This window comes from Eschrichtius robustus, chromosome 10 (assembly GCF_028021215.1).
Source record: "Eschrichtius robustus isolate mEscRob2 chromosome 10, mEscRob2.pri, whole genome shotgun sequence".
Taxonomy (NCBI): domain Eukaryota; kingdom Metazoa; phylum Chordata; class Mammalia; order Artiodactyla; family Eschrichtiidae; genus Eschrichtius; species Eschrichtius robustus.
Window position 1 is genome coordinate 3,386,188 of NC_090833.1, and position 27,367 is coordinate 3,413,554.

At 56.3% G+C, this 27,367-nt stretch overlaps 1 protein-coding gene across 1 annotated transcript; it reads left to right on the forward strand.

The window, feature by feature from the left end:
* The first annotated feature begins 300 nt into the window (after positions 1-300).
* OLFM1 (olfactomedin 1) lies at positions 301-27,367 on the forward strand. Its single transcript, XM_068553317.1, has 6 exons — positions 301-484; positions 2,474-2,623; positions 7,936-8,091; positions 10,679-10,898; positions 19,149-19,255; positions 25,684-27,367. Exons 1-6 carry the CDS (start codon positions 335-337, stop codon positions 26,356-26,358), a joined length of 1,458 nt encoding a protein of 485 aa, XP_068409418.1. The 5' UTR covers positions 301-334; the 3' UTR covers positions 26,359-27,367.

Consider the following 27,367-nt stretch of genomic DNA (forward strand, 5'->3'; position numbering starts at 1 on the left):
CCGGACGTGTCCCCGCCTCCCGGCCGCGGCCCCCGCGCGCAGTCCGCGCGGCGCTCAGAGCCCGAGCCGGCGGCTCTTCCCGGCGGCGGGCGGGTGGCAGAGGACAGTGGGCAGCGGCGGGGCGGCCACTCTCCCGGGCGCCCGGGGCGGCGCGGCCATGGCCGGGGCTCGCGGGGCGGCGGCGGCGGCGGCGGCGGGCGGGCGGCGGCGGGCCGAGGGGGCGCGGGGACACGGCCAGGCGCCCCTGCCCGCCGCGGTGCCCGCCGCCTGAAGGCTGCCCGGGGCGCGGAGCCGGCGCCGGCGCGGCGCGGGCGCAGGAGGCATTCCAGGCGCGATGTCGGTGCCGCTGCTCAAGATCGGGGTTGTGCTCAGCACCATGGCCATGATCACCAACTGGATGTCCCAGACGCTGCCCTCGCTGGTGGGCCTCAACACCACCAAGCTCTCGGCGGCCAGCGGCGGGACGCTCGACCGCAGCACCGGCGTAAGTGCGCCCGCCGCCCGCCCTGGCGGGGCCTCCTCCCCCGCTCCCTCCCGGTCCCCGGCCCCGGGCGGGAGGGCGCCGCGCGGGGGAGCAGGGCGCAGGGGCAAGGGCACGCGCGGGGGCCGAGGCGGCTCCTGCGCGCTGCGGTGGCGGCCCTGCTCCCCACACCCCAGCCTCGGCCACTCCTCCGACCGCGGTCCCCTCTGTGTGGCGCTTCCTGCCTCTGCCCGGTCCCCTCGCGGGGCCGGGGAGCCTGCCCAGGGACTCAGAGGCTTGGAGTCCTCATTCAACTAATAAGTCCCTTGTTGATAAGGTTAGGAAACTGAAGCAGGGGTCTTGGGGACTTGTCCAAGGTCACTCAGCAAGTAAGGGGTGGAGACGCGGTGGACCCCAGTCTGGCTGGGTCCAGCCGGGGCTCGGAACTGAGCCCGCCCCACTTTGCAAAAGCCGGACTGGACCGGCCCGAGAGGGCCCGGGCGGGCGGGCCCCGGAGCTCTTGCCCTCAAAGTCCCAAGGCGTCTTTCTCTCCCCAACCCCATGCGGAGATCCACAAGGTCCCCGCCGGCGGAGGGTGCAGAGGGGCCGGGCGGGGCCCGGGGAGCCGCAGCTGCGGGGCTCGCCCCTCGCCTTCCGCGCCCTCCTCCCACCCTGCCTACCCAAAAGCTTCTCGATGCCTTGGGGGAGGGGGTGAGCGGCCAGGGCCGCCTCTGGACTGGACTGACTTAGGTGGTGGCGGGAGCCGGGGCTGAGCCGGAACCACCGGGGAACGGCCGCGGCGGGGCCGGCGGAGGAAGGGGCGCGCCTCAGGCTCGCCTCCTCTAAGCCAAAAGGAGAGGTGAAGGACACGCGGCTCCCTCTCCCGCTCCCTTTGGGCTGTCAAGGGCGCAGTGCTGGGGGAGGAGGTCTCCTGGTGACCCCTTCTAAGACCGTCATCCGTTCACCTCACCTGCTCTTCCGAGAATTGCATGCAGCATTTTCTTCCTGATGACTTTGTTCCTGCCTCTGGGTCCTGAGCTCCTGGGGTTGGAAATGAATGAAATGAAATGTATCTACTGTGGATTCCCTCCACCCAACTTCTCCCCATACCAACGCTAAAAATAGCAGGGAGGTGACCCCCTGAGGCCACCGGGCAGGCTGCAGGGTCTGTACTCGGGGTGTTTTCGGACAGTGGTGTCTGTCTGCCCCATGGACATGGGCAGGACCACCTGAGCTGTGTTGTAAGGTGACACCAGCCATGTCGCCATGTCACCATGTCAGCGGCCATGTGCAGCTCTGGTTTCGTGAGGGTCCTTGGGCACACCTCAGGAGTGAGGTTGGGTGTGACCCCTGCCCAACATGTCACCAGCAACTTGGTGACATCTGCCCAATGGCTAGTGGGTGGCAGCCTGTGCGGAGTTGAAGCCCAGCATCTTCGCGGGCAGCCTCCACCAGACTGCCAGCGGGAACACTGCTGGGGCTCGGGGTCATCTCAGCTCTGGGCTAAGAGGCTGCTGGATCCCGGCTAGTACCACTGGGGCTGCTTCTCCAGTACCAGGGAGCAGCAGAGAGGCTGCACCAGCCTTCCCTGCTCACCTTACGGGAGGAGATCTTATTTCTCAGTTATGTGCCGTTGTGAGTCAGCCAGCCACTTGCTTTCCTGCCTTGTTCCTCAACCAGCATGCCGTCTCCGGTCACCCCTCCCTTCCACCTAACCTATCAGTTGGGTCAGATGCCAAAACTCCAAACATCCCCTAAATTTAAAAATCCCTTGAATTAAAACAATTTTTTAAAGAGTCGTGCCTGTTTGACTCCCTTCCAGCCCTGGGGATCCTGATGGGAGACTGTCTGTGTTCCTCCCTGTTTGTACCTCCCCACGGTCGGCACATGTCTTTGGACCACTTCTTTCTGCCCTTTCCCGGGGGCTGGACGTGGACGGTCATCCCCGGTGCGCTGCTTTCTGGTCTCACTTTCTCTTCCTCCCTCTCCCTCGCCCCACCTGCTCCCCTACAGGTGCTGCCCACCAACCCTGAGGAGAGCTGGCAGGTGTACAGCTCTGCCCAGGACAGTGAGGGCAGGTGTATCTGCACTGTGGTTGCCCCCCAGCAGACCATGTGTTCACGGGATGCCCGCACGAAACAGCTGAGGCAGCTACTGGAGAAGGTGAGTCTATGCAGGGTGTGTGCACGTGTGTGTGCATTTGTGTGCCCACGCTGGCAGCAAGGTCCGTCCGAGCTCCAAGGCCTCACTCTTCCCTGGCATGGCCCACTGGGAATATTGGTGAATGAATGAAATGGATGGAGGGAGGGAGGGAGGGAGGGAGGGAGGAATGGAGACTCCCCCAGGGCTGCCCAGGAGGAGGCGAAAAGCTCCACTGGGAGCCACGTGGGCTTTAGCGAGGGAGCATTTGGGGCTCCTCTCCCACACCGCCATCTCCGGGTCACGCCCACAGCCTGTGGTCCAGAGGGCTCAGAGCTGTCGCCGAGCAGAACCTGGGAGAGCTCCCTTGGAGCCCGGAAGCAGGGCCGCTGGGTGGGATCTTTGTCCCGCTTCTGAGTGGTTGGACCCAGCGACAGCCAGACCAGGCGTTCACGCCCGTGGCTGCCTTCCCGGTGCAAAAGCAGATTAAATCGTCACCTTTGTAACCCACCTGGGCACAGCACTTGCGGTTTGAATCTGTTATTTCACTTGATCGTCACAAGAGCCAGGTGAAGGTGGTGAGATTTTCACCCCGTTTTAAGAAGTGGAAATCTGGGTCCAGGCAGGTGGGCTGACTCTCCCAAGGCAAACAGCCAGTGAGCAGGGGAGCCGGGTTGGCTCTCAAACCCGGGGCCGGCCTCCCACCTGGCCCGGTGACCTCTGCCCCCCACGGAGGCTGGCGCTCCCCATGGATCTTGGCAACCCGCTTCCTGGAACATTCCGCCCGGGCGCCCTGGGGTCTCAGGTAACCTGAGCGCCGGTTGTCCTGGGAGTTGCTGAGGGGAGAAGGAGAAACGGCGGCCCTACGGCTCCACTCACCACCCTCCCCAGGGAGAGGGTGCGTTTTACATCAGGCCCCTTCACACCCTGCGGGAGAGGGGTCACACCTCCCACACCACACACACGTGCTCACGTACGCACACGCACACAGACACACACACACATCACACACAGCACGTGGAACTGAACACACAGATACACACACATATACATATGCACAGTCACCACACACCTCACGCTTACACACACCACACACAACACATGTACATACACCACATGTCACTGGACACACAGATACACACAGAGACCACACACACATATACAGATGCACAGTCACCACACACCTCACACGAACACACACCACACACAACACATGTACATACACCACATGTCACTGGACACACAGATACACACAGAGACCACACACACATATACAGATGCACAGTCACCACACACACCTCACGCTTACACACACATCACACAACACATGTACATACACCACATGTAACTGGACACACAGAGACCACACACACATATACAGATGCACAGTCACCACACACCTCACGCTTACACACACCACACACAACACATGTACATACACCACATGTAACTGAACACACAGATACACACAGAGACCACACACACATATACAGATGCACAGTCACCACACACACCTCACGCTTACACACACATCACACAACACATGTACATACACCACATGTAACTGGACACAGATACACACAGAGACCACACACACATATACAGATGCACAGTCACCACACACCTCACACGAACACACACCACACACAACACATGTACATACACCACATGTAACTGGACACACAGATACACACAGAGACCACACACACATATACAGATGCACAGTCACCACACACCTCACACGTACACACGTCACACACACACACACCCTCAGTAAAGCCGTGACTTCTCCATCAGCTGAGGAGCGCTGGGGGGCCCTGTGCCGGGAGGAAAGCCTCCACCCCAGGGGGAGGCCCGGCAGCCGGCGGAGTCCGCCTAGCTCGGTTCAAGCCCGCCTCATGCACAGACCCTCACACAGGTTCTGGCAAAGCAGGTCCCTTTCTTGAAGTCAGTGTGGAGGGTGGGGGGTCCCTGAGGCTGTCGCGGCCCTGCTGTGTGGAAGGGGCCTGGGCAGAAGGAGGGCTTGGAGGAGCTGCCGCCTGGCTCCCCTGAGGACCTGTGCATTTTTGTGCTGCCATCTTTGGCCACCCCAGTAAATCACTTTAAAAGAATTAAAGAAAAATGCATGTAACAGGTTCCACAAACATTCATTGACACCAGACTAGACCGAAGCCTAATTGGGCCTTTAATTATTCATTATTGTAGAGGAGGGAGGTGGAGCTCGGAGGGGCCTCGGGCGGCTGGGGGGTGGCCACTCAAGCCCTTGGGAGGCCATGTTCAGTTCCAGAAAGCTCTGCGAGCCCCTGGGAACACAGGCCTTGGAGGCTTCCTTCCTGCCTGCGTACGCCACAGCGTTACTGCTTAAAAATTTAAAGCCCGCCTTTACACCCTCGTGGCACTGTGTTCTCAGGGCAGAAGCCGTCTGTTGTACAGAGGGCCTGCCTGCTGCACGAGAAGGGCAGGGCCGTGCGTCCCTCACTCCTTCCCCAGCCTCCTCCTCCTCGTTCCTTCTCGGTGGGCGCCGTCTGAGCATCTGTTCTGTCCGTGGGCCTGTGGTCCCAGCTGTGCCTGTTTCTCCAGCCTGGCGTCCTGTTAAAACCCACCTGAGGAGCTTCCAAAGGTGGAGCCTTCGGTCCCGAGCCCAGAGGTGCTGCTTTGAACTGGCCTGCAGTCTTGAGCGGAGCCTAGCACCAGTGTCTCGTGAAAACCAGCCCCCTCACCCCGCCTTAGGGCCAAGGACCCACGGCAAAAGGCGGGCAGGGGCCTCAGGCTCTGTTCTCTTTGAAGAAGCTCATGGCCCAGAGTTTCAAAGTGTGGGCTCTGGAGTCAGTCCGGGCCTTGCATGGTGGGTGTCTGCTGTGTGACAGTAGCCAAGGCACTTAACTTCTCTGAGCCTTTGGTCTCCTTCTGTGTACAATGATACTTGAAATAGCGCCCACCTCCCAGAGTTTTGTAAGGATCAAATGAGATCCATGTGGCCTCAGCACAGCGCCTGGAACGTAGAAAACGTCCCATAAGTATTAGCGATCAGTGGTCGCCTCCAGGCCAGCTGTGTTTGCTGCGTGCGCAGGTTGCTGCCGCCCCTCCCCCCTCAGCACCTGCAGCCACCTTGGGCGGGGTGGGGGGGTGGGGACTGTGCCTTTGGTAGCTGTGTGACCTTGAACTCCTCAGTTGGCTTCTCAGGGACACATCCTACAGGTAAGAGAATGGACACGCTCAGAGGCGGGGCCTCTAGACCAGGAGATCAGAGAGGATGCAGGAGTGTGATGGCTGCCTGGGGCTTGATTATCTGCTTTCTGATCAGCCGGAGAGGAAGGTGCTTATCCAGCCTGGGAAGGACTATAGGAGGGGTGTATTAAAGCGACTGAGTGACTTAGCATCTTTGAAATATGTTTTCTAAATTTAAAATTTAATTTAAAAACTTTTAAATTTGTTAAAAGCATCCTTCTCTGGCAGATGAACAGCCCAGAGGGCTGTGTGTGGCCCCAGCAGAAGAACCAGGCTGAAGCCAGCGAGGGTCCCGCGGCTTCTGCTCAGCAGGTTTAAGCCGGCAACCTTGTGGGTTTTGCTGTCGCATCAAGAATCCCCCTAGGAGGAGGAGGAGGGGTCTTGACTGGAGCTGTCATTTTTGTTCCTTCCTCCCGCCCTACGGCTGTGCATTAGGTGCTGGGTCACAGGTGTGAACGAGGCCCGTCCACCTCCCCCCGTTGTCCAGCAAGGCAGTTGAGACAGGGGTGTGGGTGACTGCCATGCAGGCATGGTGCCAACAAGGTGATGGTGTTTCCAAGTGGTGTGCGGCCACTTCTGGCTTGGCTCATCAGGGAAGCCTCCCTGGAGGAGGTGGCATTTGGGCTGGGCCTGGAAGGATAAAGGCTTGGCTCATCAGGGAAGCCTCCCTGGAGGAGGTGGCATTTGGGCTGGGCCTGGAAGGATAAAGGGAAGTACAGCTTTTCGCAAAAGAAGTCCTCAGTTATTCAAAGTGACAGAACAAACTGTTGAGGGGGACAGGAAGACCTAAGGTAACAAAGCAAATATATTTCAGTTTCCCCTAAAACATCGAAACAGAAAGGATCAGAGCGAGTCAGAGTCACCCACATAACTGTATTTTACAAACTTGAATTTTTAAATTGAATATGTGTGCATTACTTTCAGATAACAAGCCATAGAATCCCAGGCATTTTTAAGCACTGAGTTGAGGGGTATCAGTTTTTCCCCCATTTGGTTGCTCTTTCTCATTTATTTTATTTGTGGGGGGTGAAGGACATACCTTAAGAAGTGCAAACCACACTATCATCTCTTCTTTTACTGACCAGGCAAAGCTAAGCCTCATACCCAAATGATTTAGTTCCAAAAAGGGAGGGTATTTGCAAATTCAGCAGAAAAACCAGAAATGAAGATTTGCAGTTATGGAGGTATCTTCCCACTGGTAATTGGATTCGATTCTGAGAAAATGACCCAAATAGCACTTCAGCCACCCTGAGCCTCTTTCCACCTCCCTGCCACCCCAAATGCATTGGCACAGAAGCGCAAGCCAGTTTCCTGAAAATAAAATGCACTGGCAGGTGGCTGCACTAAAACTGTTTTTCTTTGAAGCTCTCTGGAACCCTGTTGCATATTAAAGTTTCATCTTGAGGCTAGACTCAATTCAGATCTGCCTGTAAAGATGTGGAACAGAGATTCTTCATTTGCTGGGTGATTGATTCCTGAATCTCTGTCCTGAATGTACATGTTTGCAGAACAGTCATCTACCTATGATACTGTGGGATGTGACGGATGACGTGCAAGATGCAGAATCCGGGAGCCCAGTCCCCTGCTTCCCGAGCACTGCGCTTATGCAATCAGCCCTCTCAGCGAGACACCCAGTGAGATTTAGGGGGAAAGAGATCTGTGCCTGGAGGTGGGGGAAGCCCAGCTATGCTGTTCATCTTTGTTGGTGTTTATGCCTGCCTGACTGATTTCATCCTGCAGAATAAAGAGACTAGAAACAATCACCTGCCCAACCCCCCCCCCAAAAAAAAGAAGAAAAAAATCACCCAAAGCCATATGCCTGGAGCTATGACCAACAGGGAACCAGAAGTCCCTGCACCCCTGGTTGTAAGAACACGTCCTGGAAGATGGCAGAAGAAATGTTGACCGAACCAATTTGCTCTGTTTGGGGGTTTCTTGGTCATAACAATCCCTGCTACTGGTGATTAACTAGTAAGTCACGCACAAGCCGCTTCTGGCTCCCAGTGGGCTGGCCACGTGGAAAAGGTCACTGTCGTTCGTTAGGAGGCAGATGAGGTCTTCGGGCACCTGCCGCAGCTCCGTCCTTGAATCTGTTGCCTTTTTGACAGGTACAAAACATGTCTCAATCCATAGAGGTCCTGGACAGGCGGACTCAGAGGGACTTGCAGTACGTGGAGAAGATGGAGAACCAGATGAAAGGACTGGAGTCCAAGTTCAAACAGGTGGAGGAGAGTCATAAGCAACACCTGGCCAGGCAGTTCAAGGTATGTGTGCTGCTCCTCATCCTCCCCCTCTCCTCCTCCTCCCCCTCTCCTCCTCCTCCCCCTCTCCTCCCCCTCCCCCTCCTCCTCTCCCCCTCCTCCCTGTCCTCCTCCTCTCCTCCCTCCTCCTCCTCCTCCCCCTCCTCCTCTCCTTCCTCTCCCCGTCCTCCCTGTCCTCCTTCTCTCCTCCCCTCCCCTCCCCCCTCCCCTCCCCCTCCCCTCCCCTCCCCCTCCTCCTCCCCCTCCCCCTCCCCCTCCTTCTCTCCTCCCCTCCCCCTCCACCTGTCCTCCCCCTCCCCCTCTCCTCCCCTCCCCCTCCTCCTCTCCTCCCCTCCCCCTCCCCTCCCCCACCCCCTCCTCCTCTCCTCCCCTCCCCTCCCCTCCTCCTCTCCTTCCTCTCCCCATCCTCCCTGTCCTCCTCCTCCTCTCCCCCTTCCCCTCCCCTCCCCCTCCCCTCCCCCTCCTCCTCCCCCTCCTCCTCCCCCTCCGCCTGTCCTCCCCTCCCCCTCCCCCTCTCCTCCCCTCCCCCTCTCCTCCCCTCCCCCTCTCCTCCCCTCCCCCTCCTCCTCTCCTCCCCCTCTCCCTCCTCCTCTCCTTCCTCTCCCCCTCCTCCCTGTCCCCCTCCTCCTCTCCTCCCCCTCCCCCTCCTCCTCTCCTTCTCCTCCCTCCTCCTTCTCCTCCTCCTTCTCCTCCCTCCTCCCTCTCCGAGACTGCATGGTTCCCCTTCATGCTCCCACTCTCCCTCCAGAATAGCAATTTGAGCCAGGGAGGAGCCCAGCAAGGAAGCTCTCTTTCTTGCAAAGGGCAGCACTCCTTAGAAACAGAGAGGCCACCTGCCCTCACCCTGGTTTGACGAAACTCACCTTGAAAGGGGCAGAGTTGAGGTGCGGTTTTCACACCTATTAGCTTCTGAGGCCAGGGCCCCAGGTCCCAGCTTCTCCAGCCAAGTTGCAGATTAGCTAGGAAGGCACGTGATTGGTCCTTCCTGACTCAACAGCTGCTGCAGGTGAATCACATTAGCCAAGGATTAGCTTAATTGATTAGAGCCATTTCTGAGCAGGGATCACTCAGGGCAGTTCTTCACATCTGACCTAATTTAGCTGTGACAAGGCTCACTGTAGATTTGCAGGGAAGGAAGAGAGACGCCAACATCTTTCTCACTTCCCAGTAAGTGTTCCTTTTCTCCATGTAACTCTGGACATTAAAGCTGGAGTTGGTTTGACCTAAAATTATATATACATATGTACAAATATGTATATATACACCTAGAGTTTACTCAGCTTCAAAATGATTAAATTGACAAATTATATGCCCCTTAATTAAGGTATACATGCATGTTAATTAGAAACCTAGCCCAGATCTAAATGAATGGGTCAAATTACACAGCCCCACTGGACTGGAAACTGCTGATACTCCTAGGTCTTCCTGCCCTTTCTATGGTAATGTTTTCCTCTGATGTATGCTCCTCGCATGAAGCAAGAACCAGTTCGCTTGTAAAAGCAATACATTATATAGATGAAATGGCAAGCTAATGAAGTTATAAATCTATATTATAAATAAAATAATAGCAGGTTGATCCTGTTGAGGAGAAATGAGCCAATCGCTCTTGGTGGGTGCAGGTGGACGTGTCCTTGCTTCAGACATGTCATCAGGAATTATCTCGGAAAGAGATTTTGACCTGCCCGACCCCAAAGAGCTTGTGTCTCTCCTCGTAAGGCCAGCACTCCCTTCTCTGGGGTAGACTCAGATTCCTCTAAGGGTGTCTTCAGCATCTGTGGGCTAGCTCCTCTTTGCAAGCACTCTGTCACAGTTCCCAAATCTGGGGCACTATGGCTCTGAGGGAAGAAAAGCAGCCCTTGCCTTTGACCACACTTTAATTGCCTTAAACACTTTCAGCAGAAATTGCTGTGAGGGCATCTACATAGCTGTTAAAGCAGTTTGTCTGGACTGACTCTAGCCTTGAAGTGTGATTTTTTTTTTTTAAGTGACCGTGAAAATATTTGTCTGTTAATGGCTATCTGTTTAAGGCAGGCTAGTAAGCTAGTTCTTCAACAGTTTTCATTTTTTTGCTTGCAGGGCTAACTTAAAAGAGTTTTTTCAATGCTGCAGTGACTGAAGAAGCAGTCCACTCCCATGTAACCATGACAGAGGGCCAGAGAGCTTTTTTGCACCCTGCATTTTTACTATTATTTCCCGTTACTTAGCACCATACCCCTAAGGAACCTTGAATACAGCCAGGATCTCTTTTGCATGCAACTGTAGATGCATTTCATGAATAGTTTGAACCCTTGTCAATGCATTTTTTGGAAAAAAAAAAACCAAAAAAAAAGAAACTTTGTGTATGTGACTTAAAGCATGTAACCTTCAGATGTTGCATTCTAAACTGACAATAAAGACCTTTCCCAAATATGTTGGTGTTCTGAAGACTGTTTAATATGCTCTTCTAACTCCTGTGGACCAGAATAAATCAATCTATAAATAAAGCGGGAGTGTGGACATTTTCCCTCACCTAGGGAGAAGCCAGGCCAAGGCAGGGTGTTACAAGTTTTTGCACGCATCGCACTGAACCCAGCTTATTTTAACCTTGCAGGCGATAAAAGCGAAAATGGATGAACTTAGGCCTTTGATACCTGTGTTGGAAGAGTACAAGGCCGATGCCAAATTGGTATTGCAGTTTAAAGAGGAAGTCCAGAATCTGACGTCAGTGCTTAACGAGCTGCAAGAAGAAATTGGCGCCTATGACTACGATGAACTTCAGAGCAGAGTGTCCAATCTTGAAGAAAGGCTCCGTGCATGCATGCAAAAACTAGGTAGGCCCGGCACCCTGCGGGGCGGGGCACTGCACCTCCCACCTCCCCGCTCAGCTCACTCAGGTTTAGGGAGTGGTGCTGAAGTGGACAGCGCCCGCCTGGCGTCAGCGAGCAATGGCTGGATTAGGGCTCCTGGGTAGGGCTACCTTGACAGATAGCTGAGGGAAGTAGGCACCACCTGTCCTAGGGCCTTGTCCAATCCTGTGCAGAGGCCAGCTCACAGACCCCATTGAGCTGCACATCTGGAAAAATGATGTTAGGTGTTACCTACCATCTGAAGAATGTGTGTGTGTGTGTGTGTGTGTGTGTGTGTGTGTGTATGTGTGTATGTGTGTGTTGGGTGACTTTTTAAGACACAGGTTTTCATAGAGCGGGAAACATACATCTTAGATTCCCTCCAGCTTGCGAACGAGGGCTGATGGAGCTCCCTGAGATACTGAATCATGCAGAAAAATCCATCACGTCACAGTGGAAGACTTGCCATTCGCAACAAGCCAGGGAGTCCCTCCTGGTGCCTGGAAGGGGTGGGACTGGGGGCCGGCGGCCCCTGGGCTCCTTCGGAGTCTTATTTGTGGTTGATACCCACTCGCCTTATCAACTTTCGTGTTAACTGCTTTAGCAAATCTTAACGTGTTGGCGTCGGAGTCCACTTTTAAATAGCACATTTTAAATCCCAATTCCATTTTCAGGTTTTCTTAGGAAAGATTGGCTGGCCCTTCCACCCACTGTTCTCTAACACAGAGGTTGTTCATTTTCATATGGTTTACTTTTAAGAGTAACTTAGGGTAGCTTTGAGGGTAATTCTGCTTTATGGAAAAGTTTCCTTTAGGTTTTATCTGATGTTTTCACTTGATTCCCTTTTCATCCCCCACCCCACACACACTACAAATGCCTTATTTTAAACTTAAAACATCCCAAAGGAACAAATACTTAAAAAAAAAAATCCCCATTGCTATTAAGTAGGAGAGAGAGAACGTTCAAAGGGCAAGGAGCTCGAGTCAGCCAACCTTTTTGTTTGTTCCCACATCTAGTTTATTTTTAATGCCGTTCTAGGTGCCCTAGTAAAGCTCCCCAGTCCGGGAGAGGGCAGTGAGCGATGTTGGGGGCATTAGGACAAATCCTTTGTGATGTGTACACTTGCATCATGTGAAGGATTATCTGCTGCGGTTTTTCAGATGTGCTTGATGGCACCCACGTCCTGGTGTGTCCGGGATTGGGTGACCTGGGACAATCCCGGGGAGGGGGTCTGGGCTGGACGGTCTCTACCAGCTCTTCCCATTTCAGCATTCAGGAGGCAGCGGGTATGTTTGAAATGTTACTGGTTATCAGGCTTATCAGTGGTTATGGGACTACATGAATACTTCTGGTGGGCACTGTCTTTGGGTTTCTACCCGTAAAGCTCCCTCTACCCTAAGCTCCCATCACCTCTCTCCAGACCCTCCAACGCTCCCCCTGAGGGCTCTCGGCCCCTGGGGGTTTCTTTGTTACTTATTTCTCCACAGCAGCATTTTTATTCCCCGGTAGACAGACCGTGTAGACCAGTGGGAAACCAAGATTAAACCTTCACATTTTCCAATTAACGGATGAAGGAGCAAAATGGAAATTCAGAGGGCAAAGTTACAACTGATGAGAAGCTAAGGGTCTTTCCAGGAGGATTCTGCCCTTCCCAGACGAGCAGCCTTTGTGTCCGAACTCAGCCTATTTTTAGAAGCTGGGTGAATTCACTTTAGGGCTTGGGATCTTGTGGCTTTCACATGGTTCCCCTTGGGCCGCTGAAATGGCCAACTTGGGAGTAAGGAGAGAGGATAAAGAGGCCCCCGGAGCCCTGTTCTCCACCACTGAGTGCAGTCACTTCTGCGCTCAGAAAGACCTTGACCTGTAGATGGACCTGCTGAGTCTTCGGGCTGGTGGGCAGGGATCCGTCTTTCACCAGCCCTCGGGTGGGTGATGCGGGTGAACACTGAACTGAGAACCCCCATCTGGGGGAGGCAGTGTCCTGAAGTAGTTAAGTGCCACTCGATGGCCCTGTGGCTCAACCAAGGCACTGACCACTCTGCGTTCCAGCTTTCTCTTCGTCTGTAAGATGAAGGCGTAGGAGTCCCTGTGCGCTGGGGTCACTGTGTGAGTCCACAGACACCATTCACATCACGGGCTGCACACTGTGCCCGGCACAGAGTAGGTGGTGATAGGACACGTAGGCAGGTGGGTAGGTAGTTCACGATAGCTAGACATGAATGCTAGGTAAAGAGACAGCTAGACCAATGATAGGTAGGTAGGTCAGTAGGTATTTAGACAGATGATAGATAAGTAGGTTAGTAGGAAGGTAGACAGATAATACGTAGATAGGTAGGTAGATAGATAGACAACAGATAATAGGTAAATAGGTAGGTAGGTAAGTCAGTAGGTAGGTAGTTGGCTAGACAACAGATAACAGGTAGATAGGTAAGTAGGTAAGTCAGTAGGTAGGTAGGTAGATAGACAACAGATAATAAGTAGGTAGGTAGGTAGGTAGGTAGACAACAGATAATAAGTAAGTAGGTAAGTAGGTAGGTAGACAACAGATAATAAGTAGGTAAGTAGGTAGGTAGGTAGACAACAGATAATAAGTAGGTAGGTAGGTAAGTAGACAACAGATAATAAGTAGGTAGGTAGGTAGTAGATAGACAACAGATAATAAGTAGGTAAGTAGGTAGGTAGGTAGACAACAGATAATAGGTAAATAGGTAGGTAGGTAGTGGGATAGACAACAGATAATAGGTCGATAAGTAAGTAGGTAAATCAGTAGGTAGGTAGGTAATTAGACAACAGATAATAAGTAGGTAGGTAGGTAGGTAGTGGGATAGACAACAGATAATAGGTCGATAAGTAAGTAGGTAAGTCAGTAGGTAGGTAGGTAGTTAGACAACAGACAATAGGTAGGTAGGTAGACAACAGGTAATAAGTAGGTAGGTAGGTAGGTAGACAGACAACAGGTAATTAGGTAGGTAGGTAGGTAGGTAGACAACAGATAATAGGTAGGTAGGTAGGTAGGTAGACAACAGATAATAGGTAGGTAGGTAGGTAGGTAGACAACAGGTAATAAGTAGGTAGGTAGGTAGGTAGGTAGACAGACAACAGGTAATACGTAGATTTAGCTGCTGCTGCTTCTCCCACTTCCTAGGTTTTCATTCAAGTTCGGTAACTTAAAGACCCAACCAATATCCTGTGGCTGCTTATTTTAGTCTTTATTTTAGCCTTGCAAATAGGTGCCGTCTTAGCAGCCTGTTTCTTTGCTGGGAGGTTGCCGGTAAGCATAGAACAGGGGAAGCCAGCACTGATGCTGTCCTGGGCGGGTAGGACTTCTGAAGATGCAGTGTCTCAGAGGTCGGCAGTTCCTTCCTCGGCCTCCCCCACCCACCCCCGGCCCCCCGCCACCTCCGCCTCTTGTCTCCTGGGTCTGAAGTCTGACTGTAGGTTCCTTGCTCTGGTGAATAGCATCTCGGTTACCTTCCTGGTGTAATTATGGGGAAGAGGGTCTCCCTGCAGTTTCCCAAAAGTGCTCTTAATTAGGTCTCTATTCTCTTCAAATTGATGTTGCTGACAATTCCATACACAGGAAAAAAAAAAAACAAGGACTGCAGGTTCCATTGGTTTTCTGTTTCCATTATTTTTAAACCCCTCTCTTGATGGGATTGTATGTTTTTCCTAATGGCCCAGCCAGAGCGTGAATCTGAAAGTCTGATTTCTAGAACTGGGCGTTGGGCTCAGCATCTCTCGGGCATCATCCAGAAGGGAGGCGGGTCGCCACGGCTCCCCTGCAGTTCCTCTGGTTCCCGGGCAAGGCAAGGGAGAGGCAGAGCTGCCCGGCAACCCCGTCCCCCGAGCTTTCACTGCCACTCCGTGGAGAGCCTGCAGAATCAGATGCCCCAGCAGCTAAACCAGCCAAAAGCAGAGACAAGATCCGATGCAGAATGTCGCTCGTACTCATGCACGCGTCCCGGGCATGTCACATGCCCGTTCGTGTCAGCCCTCAGTCCTGTCTGTAAAATGAGGGGAACTAGCTGACTTTAGGGCTTCCCCCAACTGGACCGTCCTGGTTCTCCGGTGCTAAAGGCCTCTGTAGGAAAGGTCGAGGAGACAGAGAGAGGGGCCCTTACCTCCTCCCCAGAGGCCGGGATGGAGCCGGGCGAGTGAGCTGCTCCCAAGGACAGTGGATAAGTTAGCACATACGAATTTGCACTCGGGATTGAGAGGGAAGTTTAGGGTGTCTCAGTCTGCAGGGGACTGACTAGGACGGCGAGGTGGGAGGGAAGCCGGGTCCAGGTGCCACTCACAGCAGTGACCTCAGTGGTCCCAGCAGGCAGGCAGGTGTCCCCCCCAGGTTCCTTCCGGGAAGTGCTCGGGATCGCAAGAGGTCTCTCAGCGCCCCCGTCCCTTCCCAGGTGCGGAGGGGAGATGGGCGTCCAGGGCGGCCCTCGGGGGCTGCTCCCTCCCAGGTTAGCTCTTCTGCAAGGACATGTGTCTGTCTGAGCTCCCAGCTTTGCCAGCTCAACTCTTCCCAGTCTCTAGGGACACAAGCTGGGACCGAGGCAGATGGGCCTGGAGGCCGGCGGCCCCGGGACCCGTCTGCCTGCTGTGGAGCAGTCAGCCCCCAGAGACCCTCGGGTCTCTGGCCCGATTCCTTGGCAGGCATGTCGCCCTGGGCCTGCTCAGGCTCCTGTCAGAGGTCATTCGGGCTGTTGTTCAGAAGTGGCCTCCTTCTAGGAATAGCAGGGGCCAGAGGATTGCATCTGCAGAGGCTGCTTTGTCCAGGCTCCCAGCTTTGCAAGGCGGCCTCCCTCCTGAGACCCGTCCTGGGCCCTCAGGGCCCTCCCAGCTGAGGGTGCTGAGCCTGGAGCCCAGCCTCCTCTGAGATGGACCTGCTCGGCTTCCCTCCCCTCCCCATCCACGAAGCCCGAGCTCTCATGACAAGAGAGGGACACTTTTTTGTGAACGGAACGTGCCAAGACTCTGCCTTGCGGCTCTGCCGCGGGGCTTTTTTAGATCCTGTCAGTTCCCGAGGTCTTGGCAGAGCCAGTCTGGATGGAGAACCAAAAATAACTCCGTGACTCAAGCAGGGCGGGCTGCCTCCATCCCCAGTGGAGAGCTGAGCCCACAGCCGGGAACTGGAAGAGCAGGCCTCCCGGGCCAGCTGGGCCCTTCTCTGCCGGCTCCTCATCCATGATTTTAAGGCTCCCTCCGAGAGGCTGGGGGAGCGTGGGCTCAGCCCCTCGGGCCAGGGTGCACTGGGGGAGACCTCAGCCCAGGGCAGGTCGGGGCTGGGGCTGGTGCAGACGCCCTCCTCCCACCCCCCAGCCCCCCCCGCAGACGGTCTCCCCTTCTCTGCAGCCACGTGTGGGCCGGACGCAGTGGGACCATCCAGGGCAGCCCCGGGCCTGGACTTGGCCACAGTCTCAGTGTGAATCCATGGCCGCTGGCCTCCCTGGGCACTTATGCGTGACGGGCATCCTTCTAGAAGCTCCCCACTGGTTAACTACTTTAATTCCCACAACCGCCTCTGGGGTGGGTATCCTTCTGGCAGATAAGGAAGCCGCCCTCAGCAGAGGCGGCCCACCTTCACCCCCGTCCCCTCTGGCGGGTTACGTGGCAAAGCCGTGGGCTGACGAGGATTTTCTGGGAGATGGATAATTATACCTCTCGGTTCCTGAGAGGTGAGTCATTTGTTGGTTCGTTCGTTCACTTTGGACAGCTCCGCCAGGCTGAGCCTTGTGGGGGGCAGGGGCGTCCTGCCTGGGGCCGTGAGACCCGGACGCCCGGGTCCATGCCCAGGGGGTGTGCAGGCCCAGCCTGGGTCGGGGAGGCAGGGTGGGTGCCGTCCAGAAGGGAGCGGGCTCTGCAGAGGCATCTGTGTGGGTCCAGCCACGGAAGACAGGAGGGCAGGAGCGGGGGTGGGGGTCTGGCTCTCCTGATGCGGGTGGGCCTGAGCGAAGGTAGGGAGGCGGGAAGAGCTGGGCAGGCGGCCGAACTGAGCCGGGCGTCCACCTGCCATCTTCACCTTCTGAGTGTGATGTAAAGGATGGACGTCTGTCTCCTTCGGGGGAGGTCGTCCCAGGCCGGGTGTGGCCGCTGAAGGCTGGGCAGGGCGTTGGCGTGAGTGGACATCCCACTGGGAAGTGTGCCCGCGATGGAGCACCAGCAGGCATCCCCCCCGGGGCCCCCGATCCGTGACGCCCTTGGGGCCACGGTGCCTTGGGACTTCTCCTTCCGGGCGGCAGACAGGAACACTGTCCCTGACTCAGCGGTGGGGAGGCCCTGCACAGGACACTCACACGGGGCACTTTGCTGGTCTCTGGGCAGCAGGGAGGAGGGCTGTTTCTGGTGTTCGATGGCCCCTGTTAGCATTTCCCACCCAGCTTGGAGGGTCTGCTGTCTCCCGGGGGCAGCCCCGAACCCCCCAGGGTCACAGAAACAAAGAGGGTGCTGGGGGAGACCAGCCTAGTGTCCTGCTTCTCCCCTGCCCTCCCTCCTCCAGACGGAACCCTCAGGGAACCCCACCCCAAATTCTCAAAACCCTCGTGGGATGAGAACTTGGTCTGGGGCTCTGGTGGGCACACACGCTCTCGCGAGATTTCCAAGGACCCACTTTCTTCTTACTTTTGGTTGCTGTAGATGTTGGCTAACCTGGACGTAATGTCCAGTCCCTTTGTCCTCTGTCTGTCCTCCCGCAGATGGGGGGTGTGGACAGGGCCGGGCAGACTTGCTGTCTGCAGGGACCCTCGCCTGTCTGCAGACTCACCTACCTGCCCTGCAAGTGATGGCCTCGGGCCTTGAGGGGACAGGTATTTCAGTGGGAAAGTATGCAATTCCTCCTGAAAGGGGAACAGGCAAAATATACACTGGGAAGGGATGGACGAGTAAAAATAGTTGAGTTCCTTTTTCGAATCTGGGCCAGAGGCAGCAGCCTGGGGGGCGGCACCGCTGGGGCTTAGGAGCGGGGCAGCATGACTTGATGGGAATTTGGGTGTAAAGCTGCCTTTCTTCTGCTTGCAGTTGGCTCTTAATCCCGGTCCAAGGCCTCCGCGTTGCCCAGATACAAGCTCTCCTGACAACACAAAGAGACAGCGGCACCAGGCGCTGGGCTGGGGGTCCGGGGAGTCCACTTCTCCAGTCTTGTTCAGTGATGCTGATGGATTTGCTCGCCCCACTTTAAGTTTGGGGAGAGAGTGGGAGGCACCCCAGACAGCGCAGAGGTGGCCATGGGCCCCTCCCCGAGGCCGGGCCCACCTCACTTGGCGGGATGACTCCCTGCTAAACCACGGTCCCTGGGTTAAGTCACTGGCAATCTTCTGAAAACGCGCAGGTCTCCTCTGAACTTTGCAGAGTGACCTCTACATCTGCTAATACAGTGGCAGTTTAGCAGAGCAGGCAGAGCTGGGGAGTTACACGCAGGCCTGGCCTGGAAGAAATGGAGGGCGTCCCAGAAGGCACACGTCCCCGCAGGGCAGGGCCCACTGCCTACGTCGAGGGGCCACTCGGCTTCTGAGGCTCAGGAAACTTTTGCCCTTCTGAGGCTGGCTGAGTTTATTGATTCCGGAAGGCTTCAGGGCTGCGCACACAGCTTGGCATCCAGGTGGCAGGAGGGGGATTTCTGCTGGGCATGGTAGCCGCCCGGGGCTATCAGGGGCAGTGGGAAGGGCGCTGGGCTGTCGGGAATGCCCTAGTGGCGGTGTGGCCCCGAGTGCATCCCAGCCCGTCTCCCGCCTCCATCTGTGCGACGGGAGGGCGCCGTCACCCCCGTGCTCTCTGCTCCGTCAGTGACTTCTAATCCCAGCCCTCCGGCCCCTGGGCACCTCCTCCGGGCAGTAGGGAGCCGTCACCCTGCAGGGAAGCTCACAGGCCCTCCAGGGGGAAGGAGCGCCCTTCCTCTTGCGCTGGACCGCAGATGCACTTTCTCCTTAGGAGGTCCAGCGGCTGCTGCCCCCCGCTTCCCAGAGGAGAAAACTGCGTCTGGGCGAGGCTGACCGCCCCATCGGGAGGTGCGGCCCTGGCACCCCCGGCCCGAGGCCCAGGGGGCTGCGCCTCCCTCTCCCCACCCGCCCTGGCCTCCGTTGCTCTCTGCTTGGGGGAGGGCGTGGTGGCCTCTCTGGCCTTTGGGGCTGGGGGTGCCATGGGAAGAGCAGGGCAGGAGTAGCTGAGCGGCAGCCGAGGGAGGGGCAGGTATTGGGGCTGCGCCCAGGCACTCACTCCCCTGCGCTGTGTCCTCTCTTCCAGCGTGCGGCAAGCTGACGGGCATAAGTGACCCCGTGACCATCAAGACCTCCGGCTCGAGGTTTGGGTCCTGGATGACGGACCCTCTGGCCCCAGAAGGTGATAACAGGGTAAGTGCTTCCTTCATTGGCTCTGGGTCTGGGGCCGGGGGGGCTGTGGACGAGCGAAACTTGGTGCCCCCGGGGTGGGGTTCCAGGGACTTTGGGGAGCGGCCCAGGTCCCTTGCCGAGGTCCCTGTACTAAGCCAGAGTCACAGACCCCGGGGCGGGTCCGATGTGAGGATGACCGTGGCGGTGACGGGGCAGGAGGACGCCTGCGAACCCCTCCCCGGGCGTGGCTCTGCCCCTGGGAGCGGAGGGGCTGCCTCTGGGCTGAAACCTTCCCATGCTCACAGCCCTGGCCCTGCCCCTGCTCCGCTCAGGAACAGCATGGTCAGGCCTTCTTGTTTTAATGACTTCTCATTTGTGTTTCATCTGCCATTCCTTTCATGGCTGATGGAAACTCATGTTCTTTTTTGATTTAGGAAAAAAGCCATGTTCTTTTTTTTCTAGACTTTCCCCCCCGGGTAAAAACCTCATAAAAGGAGAGAGAGACGACCGAGCGGCACGTCTGTCTTGATCGGGATGGGGTGGGGGGCTGGGTTCTGTCGTTGGAGTCCCTTTGGGACGTGGGCAGCAGAGGGCTGGCTGGCTGGGAGGGTGGCGCCTGGCCCACTGGGCCCGGGTAACATCCGTCCGTCACCACAGCGTCCTTTGGGAGCGTTTCAGCGAAGGGAGGTTCCGAATGCCCAGGGTTCTGGCTCTCGGTGGAGGAAAGGAGCCGTGGGCATCCCTGTGCCTTGGTGGTCCACCAGCCTGACCGCTGGCACCCGGAGAGGACCGTCGCAACAGTCCAGGGCCTCTCTTACCCAGCCCCTTGCCTGCAGGACGTTTAGAAAATAAACACTTAAAAAAAAACCTCAACTCTTCCTCTGGGCAGATTGAGAAAGGAGCTCAGGCATTTGAGAACCTCCGAGCCTTGTCTGGAGGCTCTTCAGTGGGGAGGGATCTTGAGACTTCTGATCTCTGCTGCTCCCCCACCCCATTCCCACCCTTTAGATGGTGTGATCGCTTCTGTTTAGATCAGGAAGCGGCACACTTTCTCCTTCTGGGGGAGACGCCTGGGGGACCGTGACGGGCTTGCCAGCGATCTGGGCGTCTGTCTTTATCCCACAACCTCCAGTGGGAGGAACTCCCATCTCTCCCCTTCCTTACCCACCCCCCCAGCATGCCAGCAGCCTCTTCCCAGACCTCATCCCCTGGTCTGCAGGCAGAGAGTTCTGGACGGAGGGGGCCGGCTACAGGCTGCAAACCCGGGAAATGACCGGGTCCGGTATCTTGGGGGTGAAGCTTGTTTGTGTTTTATTTTCTGAATGGTGACAGCTAGCTGGTCCTTGGAAGTTTTCTAAGAATTTAATTGGCCAATTAATTACCAATGAAGCATTTAATTGGCCAATTGTTACCCTGACTACTCTTCAGTTTCACCTGCATCCCCCTGGAAAACACCACTTTGGTTCCGAGTTTGGTTAGGAGTATGCTCTTGCCGCAGATGTCAGTGACAGTAACAGTAACGCAGACGTGAAAACAAGATGTTGATGCAGACCCTGAGCACGTGATGTATATATTGAAATACAAGAGGAAGTACTGGTTTCTAGGACGCAGCGACACGTGCGCCCAGCCCTCAGCTGAGCGAACCTGTGCCTGGCCTGGTTTGGTCCCACGGCTGCCCTCCCACCGGAGATCACAGTTGTCTCTGCTGTGTTGATGAGAAAACGCAGGGCCAGGAGGGTCACGTGACTTGCCCAAGGTCTCAGGAAAGGCTGGCCGGTGGTCTTATTAACCATTTATTAACCACGATGTTCCAGGTTGAATCTCCCGAATCACCCTCCTCTCCATTGCCTTCTCCCCACCTCCTGCCTGCCCTCTGCCTGCCCCACCACTCACACCCCACTGACCCAGCAGGCCTCTTGGGATCCGTGAGCTGGAACCAATGACCTTGGTGCTGCAGAGGACGAACCCCGGTCTAGAGGATTTCGCCCCATCTGACACCGCAGATGTGCCTCTGGGTCCCCATGTTGATGTCAATTTCCTTTGTTGTAGTGAGCACTCGTCATATTATCTTTTCTCAGAGATCACGTATCAGGGCTCCTGGAATGCCCCGTACCGTGAGGATGTGGGTTCATTTGCAAAGCCGTTGAGGTGGTGATGGATGCTGTTGGACATTAGACATCTCTTTTCTGCTTGATGAGTTGATCACCCTCCAGGAAAGGGGGCCCTGGTGATGGACAGAGTGCAAGCAGGAAGGCGGAAGGGGGGCCTTTGTGGGAGCTGACTGCGTGGGGAGGGAGGGAGGGAGGGGACCAGCTCGCTGGCAGGAGACCCTGGGGGCCTGCTCCAAAGCTTTGGGCAGTCGGCAGTCCTCCCCCAAGCCGTGAGATCAGCACAGCCACCAACTCACAGCCTGCTAAGTGACACGTCCCCAGGTCCTGCCATTGATCTGGAAGGGCGCTGTTTTGTTTGGATCGTTTCCATTCTCCGTCCAATTTTGATCACACGCAGGAGACCAATAACTCGCTCCAAAAAAAATAAATCAGTGTCAGCTTCAGTGCAGGAGGCCACAGACGGCGAGGAAAGAGGGGTGTGGCCAACAGCCAGGGTGGGGAATTGCCTTGGGACCCCTGTCCAGGAGCCCTCGAAGGGGCTCTCGGGTCCCCCTGCCTTTGTGCTGAGCTGTTAGAACCAGGTTAGCTCATTCATTAAGCACCGCCTGTGTGCAGGCACTGTGCTGGGCTCCGGTGGTCCTCCACCCGGTCCAGAAGCTTCTGATGGCACCAGAGCTCCGGAAGCCATGCTCTCGTCCCCCCAGGCTGTGTCCCTCCCCCGGGAGACCAAGACGCTGAGGCGCGTACCTCTGACTGTGGACCCTTCTAAGGTCTGGCATCCACCATCCCTCTTACAGCCGTGCTTCCGCTGTAGAAGTCCCAGGCCCGCTCACATCAGACATTGGTAAGGGGACCAGCCAGCCTCTGGCCCCCAGGAAGTTCATGTTCAGAGGGGTGGTCTCACCACTAGAACACATCTCGTTTCCCAAACAGCAGTGAGCTCAGTTTAGTGTTTAAAAGTCCTTCCCTGTCATCTAAACAGTGTCACAGCCATCCAGGTATTTTATTCCCACGGAATCCGTCTTCCTCAAGGTCATATTATCCGAACTGCACGATCACACTGTTTTGTGTGGTCGGGGACGGTCTTGGGGCTGCTGACCTCGCCCCCCTTTCAACCCTCTCTCCCCAGTGAAGCCTCCCACCTCCCCACTCACCTGTTCAGCTAAGGGCTCCCTTTAGAGCATCTTTCCCACCCGCGCTGGCTCCTTGAGGTCAGGTCCTGCCAGGAGGACATGTGACAGATGCCTGCCCCGCCAAAGGGAGGAGAGGACATGGTCACGTTACTAAGCCAGGCCCTTTGGGCAGCTTCCCTCCCCACCTCCGCCCCTCCCGGGTACATCCCTGCATCACGTAAGATGGGGCCAGACTCGACACCATCGCCCTGCCCTGCCCTGCCCTGCCCCGAGATGGCCCTCTTCACTAAAAAGCACATGAAAATAATAGGGACAATTAGGAAAACCCCACGTTCTCCGTAAACTCCACCGTGTGGAACCAAAATGCAGTCAAGATGTGGGAATACCCAGGTTTTCTTACAGGGGAGCTGGTGTTGGGCGTTTTGAGTCCAGTGAGCTGGTAGGCCACATCCACTCAAGGCGTGGCATTTACAAAGAAAGAATCCGGAGGTGGCTTTGTTTTATCTTTTCTGGCAAAGGGACCCTCGTGGATGGGGGAGCTTGCACACTGGCCTCAGACCTGCCGAGGGGGCTCCTCTCGCCACTCGCCCGGGGGGCCTTCCTTCTGCTGACAGAAGCACCCGCAGCGGGGGCTCTGAGCCCTGCCGCCCCAAGGGCCCCTTGTTCCCTTGGGCTGCCCTGGCTTCTGTCCCCCGGTGTGTTCTCAGCTCTCCCCCTCCTCAGCCTGGTGCCCCACGGTCCTTCCCGCAGGACGATGGCCACAGGGAGCTGCAGCCTGCATGGAGCGTGGCCCTGAGGTCACCAGCGCCCGGAGGGCAGGGAACGAGTTCCCATCACTTGGAGAACAGGAGGCGCATGGCCACCTGGGCCACCCGAGCCATCCTGGCGGGCGGTGGTGGGTGAAGCGGGCATGGTGGTCAAGCCCAGGAATGAGCGAGTGGAAGGTCGCCGTCCCCTTCTGTCTGTGCCCGTGAACAGAGCCTGCTTTATGGGGTCGGTTGGGCATTTCAGAGGACGGCCTCGGGAGTCTGGGAGGAAGTGGCCCAGCGAAGACAGGCAGTGGGTGTGTCCTGTGCGAGATGCAGTCTGCTTTCTGGTGAACAGACCGTGTGGCCCTGGGCGAGACCCTCATCCCTGGGCCTCTCCGAATTGGGGACTTGGAAGAGGTGGTCTCGGGGACCCTCCTGAACATTAGAATCCCCTGGAAGCTTTAACCAGCCGATGCCCGGCTCTACCCCCAAGGTCTGTGTCATTGTTCTGGGGTGTGAAAGCTCCCAGGGGACCGAGCCAGGTTGAGGACCCTGGTTCCAGGCCTCAGCGGTTCAGATGCAGCGGTTCTGGGCGGCATCCTGGAGGGGATGGGATTCCATCTGAGCCTTGGAACGTGGAGTAGGCGGGGAAGGGCAAGGCATTTGAGGTGAGACCGGAGTGAACTCGTGGGGGTGGGAGGCACTGCCCAAGGTGGGCCCTCATCGCAGGCCCTGGGGGTCCCGTGATATGCTCCTCTTTTGCACAGAGGGGCTCACTGGTGGCTTAAACCCTCCAGGCCGAGAGCTGGTGGTTAACACATTTAGCACCTGTGCTGATTTTCTCTCCCACCCTAAATTGCCTTTTCCAAGTGTTGCCCCCTGTGACCAAATTGCCAGTTTATCGGAGGAAAAGGCAGTTTAAAAATCCTTAGAAATTGGATGCTGACTTCACCCAGCTCTGCCCACAGGAAGGAGGTGCTGATCCCTGGGGGGTCCAGGGATGCATCAACCCAACCGGGTCCCCACCATCAAAGACCCACTCGTGGGGGAGGCAGACAGAGCTGAGATGGGGGGTCAGGAGAGGGGGCAGAGGGGGGCTGTCACTTGAGCGAAGTCTTGAGAGAAGCAGTGAGCTCCCTGTCTGGGAGGTAGCCAAGAGGAGGTGAGATGTCAGGGCGTCTGCACATCACCCTGCGGACCTCTGACACCTCCCGCCCAGCCCTGCGCTTGCCCCGTTCTAATGCATGACCCTCATCGCTGAGGGCTGCTCTGACAGAGGCTAAGGATAAGGAAAAGCCTCAAATGAGACCCAGTCTTTAAAAAAAATGTTGTTAAAAACAAAAAGCACATCTGCCTCTAAACATCTGAATGGATGTCTCAGGAGCAAGGTTACAGGTTTTTGGGGTTTTTAAAAAATTTTTAACACATGCGCGATACCGTGTCTGAAAACTCCCACATCCTTAATCCCTCCTGCAGCCGGCAGAGCCCTTGACGGATAAAGCAGCTGCCTTCTTGCCAGACAGGTGCACTGGGAACGGCATTAGCCCGGCAGATTTTCCTCTGACTACCTGCATTGCTTTCTAATTTGCTCTCATGTTGGTTGAAAATGACTAAAGCGTTTTGTGCAAAGTCTAGACAGCTTTCGAGTCAACGGGCATTTAAGCAGTGATCGGAAAGCTCTTCTTCTTGTGACCCCAAACTTGGGCCTCTACTGGGTTTGTTATCTTGGTTGATTTGAGCAATCAGAGCCTTCTGGAAGCCCGGGTTCCTCAGGGAGAGGCACTTTCCCAGGACTGGGCGTGACAGAGTGATTACACTCGGAGCATCCCAAGTGCCAAATGAATGACGTCCCCCCGCCGGACTGGTGATTCAGTCCGACCTGCTGTGAGGGCCTGGACGAAAGGAGAGGCCTGACGCACGCGCCCCCTGGGGTATCGGGCATCGCCCTTCCTGACGACCTTGATAATGGTCATCCCTGCCGACTGCCCAGTGTTGTGGGCACTTGTCCTCCTGCGGGCCCAGGCGGCTGTGCCCTCTGCCACAGCGTCCTGCCGGAGGGCAGTGTCCCATGCTGCTGGAGGGCCAGCCTTCCCAGATGACCCACAGCCTGGGGGCAGCCCCACCCACTTGGCGGGAACAGCAGAGGGTGGGTGCCAGCCACGCCCCACGGCGGCGCGGCTGCAGGTCCCAGGCTGTCGGTTCCCACACCCACGTGCGTGGTGTCCTTTCTGCAGGCTGGACGCTTCCTCCCCTGGTGGGGAGATAGCCCTGGCCCCTCGTGAGAGGCACCCCTTGGGTTTGGGGGAATGACATGGCCCTGTTTAGTCCATTCTCTCCCGGTCCTTCCAGCTCCTTCTCTGGGTGCCGAATCACTAGATCCCAAGGCCAGGAGGGAATGCCTACCCGGGAGGGGTCCCCCCGCTTCAGCACCACTGACAGGTCCGCTGTGTCCGCAGGTCTGGTACATGGACGGCTACCACAACAACCGCTTTGTCCGCGAGTACAGATCGATGCTGGCCTTCATGACCACGGACAATTTCACGTCCCACCGCCTCCCGCACCCCTGGTCCGGCACAGGGCAGGTGGTCTACAACGGCTCCATCTACTTCAACAAGTTCCAGAGTCACATCGTCATCAGGTTCGACCTAAAGACAGAGACGATTCTCAAGACGCGCAGCCTGGACTATGCCGGCTATAACAACATGTACCACTACGCCTGGGGTGGCCACTCGGACATCGACCTCATGGTGGACGAGAACGGGCTGTGGGCTGTCTATGCCACCAACCAGAACGCCGGCAACATCGTCATCAGCAAGCTGGACCCCGTCTCCCTGCAGGTGCTGCAGACCTGGAACACCAGCTACCCCAAGCGCAGCGCCGGCGAGGCCTTCATCATCTGCGGGACCCTCTACGTCACCAACGGCTACTCGGGGGGCACCAAGGTCCACTACGCCTACCAAACCAACGCCTCTACCTACGAGTACATCGACATCCCCTTCCAGAACAAGTACTCGCACATCTCCATGCTGGATTACAACCCCAAGGACCGCGCCCTGTATGCCTGGAACAACGGGCACCAGATCCTCTACAACGTCACCCTCTTCCACGTCATCCGGTCTGATGAGTTGTAATCCCCTCGGCCTGGAAGCCGAGGGTCCGAGCCCTCACCCACCTGGAAATTCCTGTGGAACAGCTGCCAAGTTAACACTGGTGAGACGAACAAGGCTAATTTGGAAAAATCAGCAGCAGCGTGGACTCCGGCATCACGGGGCGGCGTTGCCCCCGTGTTTCTCCAGCTCCAGCCAGAGGGCGGCCGGTGTGGGAAGAAGCCCCCGTATTTACGGCTGGAACTGCAGCCCAGGGCTCCCCGGTTCCCCCGCCCTGGTCCCCTTTCTGGTCAATATACTCAAGAAGTAAGGCACTGACTGTTGGCCAGTTCTCACCGAGAACAACCCACTGTTAGGCTCGCATGGACTTGTCCGTAGATCATGGTCAGCTCGACGGACCTGAGTGTCGTGTCTCATTGAAGCCCCCCCCTCCCCCGGGCCTTGCTCGGCAGCCGAGGGGGCCGCGTAGGCTAGTGTAACTCGCATCTCATCACCGCTGCCATCCTTGACCACGTGTTGTGTCTTAGATGAACTGTGCTGAGACTCCAAGTAGCCCGTGGACCCGAGTTAGTCCCCGAGAGCGGTGGCCGGCGTGTGTGGCCTGGACAGGCCCAGTGCCACACCGTTCGAATCCGCGTACCCCGTAGATACATCGTGCAATGTCCGTCTGTCGTTTCCTCGAGGTGGTGAATTGTCTGTTTAGTTGATGCCATGAATGTTGTAAATGCAGTTCCGTAGTTTGGATTAGTAAGTGGATGGCTTTTGTTTCTAAAGAGAAATTAAAAAAACACATCAATGTTCGCCCTTATAGAGAGATGATCAAGTTCACGTTGATAATCATGAAAGGAAATATCCTCTTCTTGTTAAATTATCTAAATAGTGTAACCACAGATGAGAAGGGCTCATCTAGAGAAACTTCGGTTTCCAACGGGAAAGAAATGCTCCTGAGGGTAACTGTGCGGAAAGTACCTTTTTTAAGTAAAAAAGAGGGAAACTTTGTACTATCCGGTTATCTAAGGAACAATAAAAATAT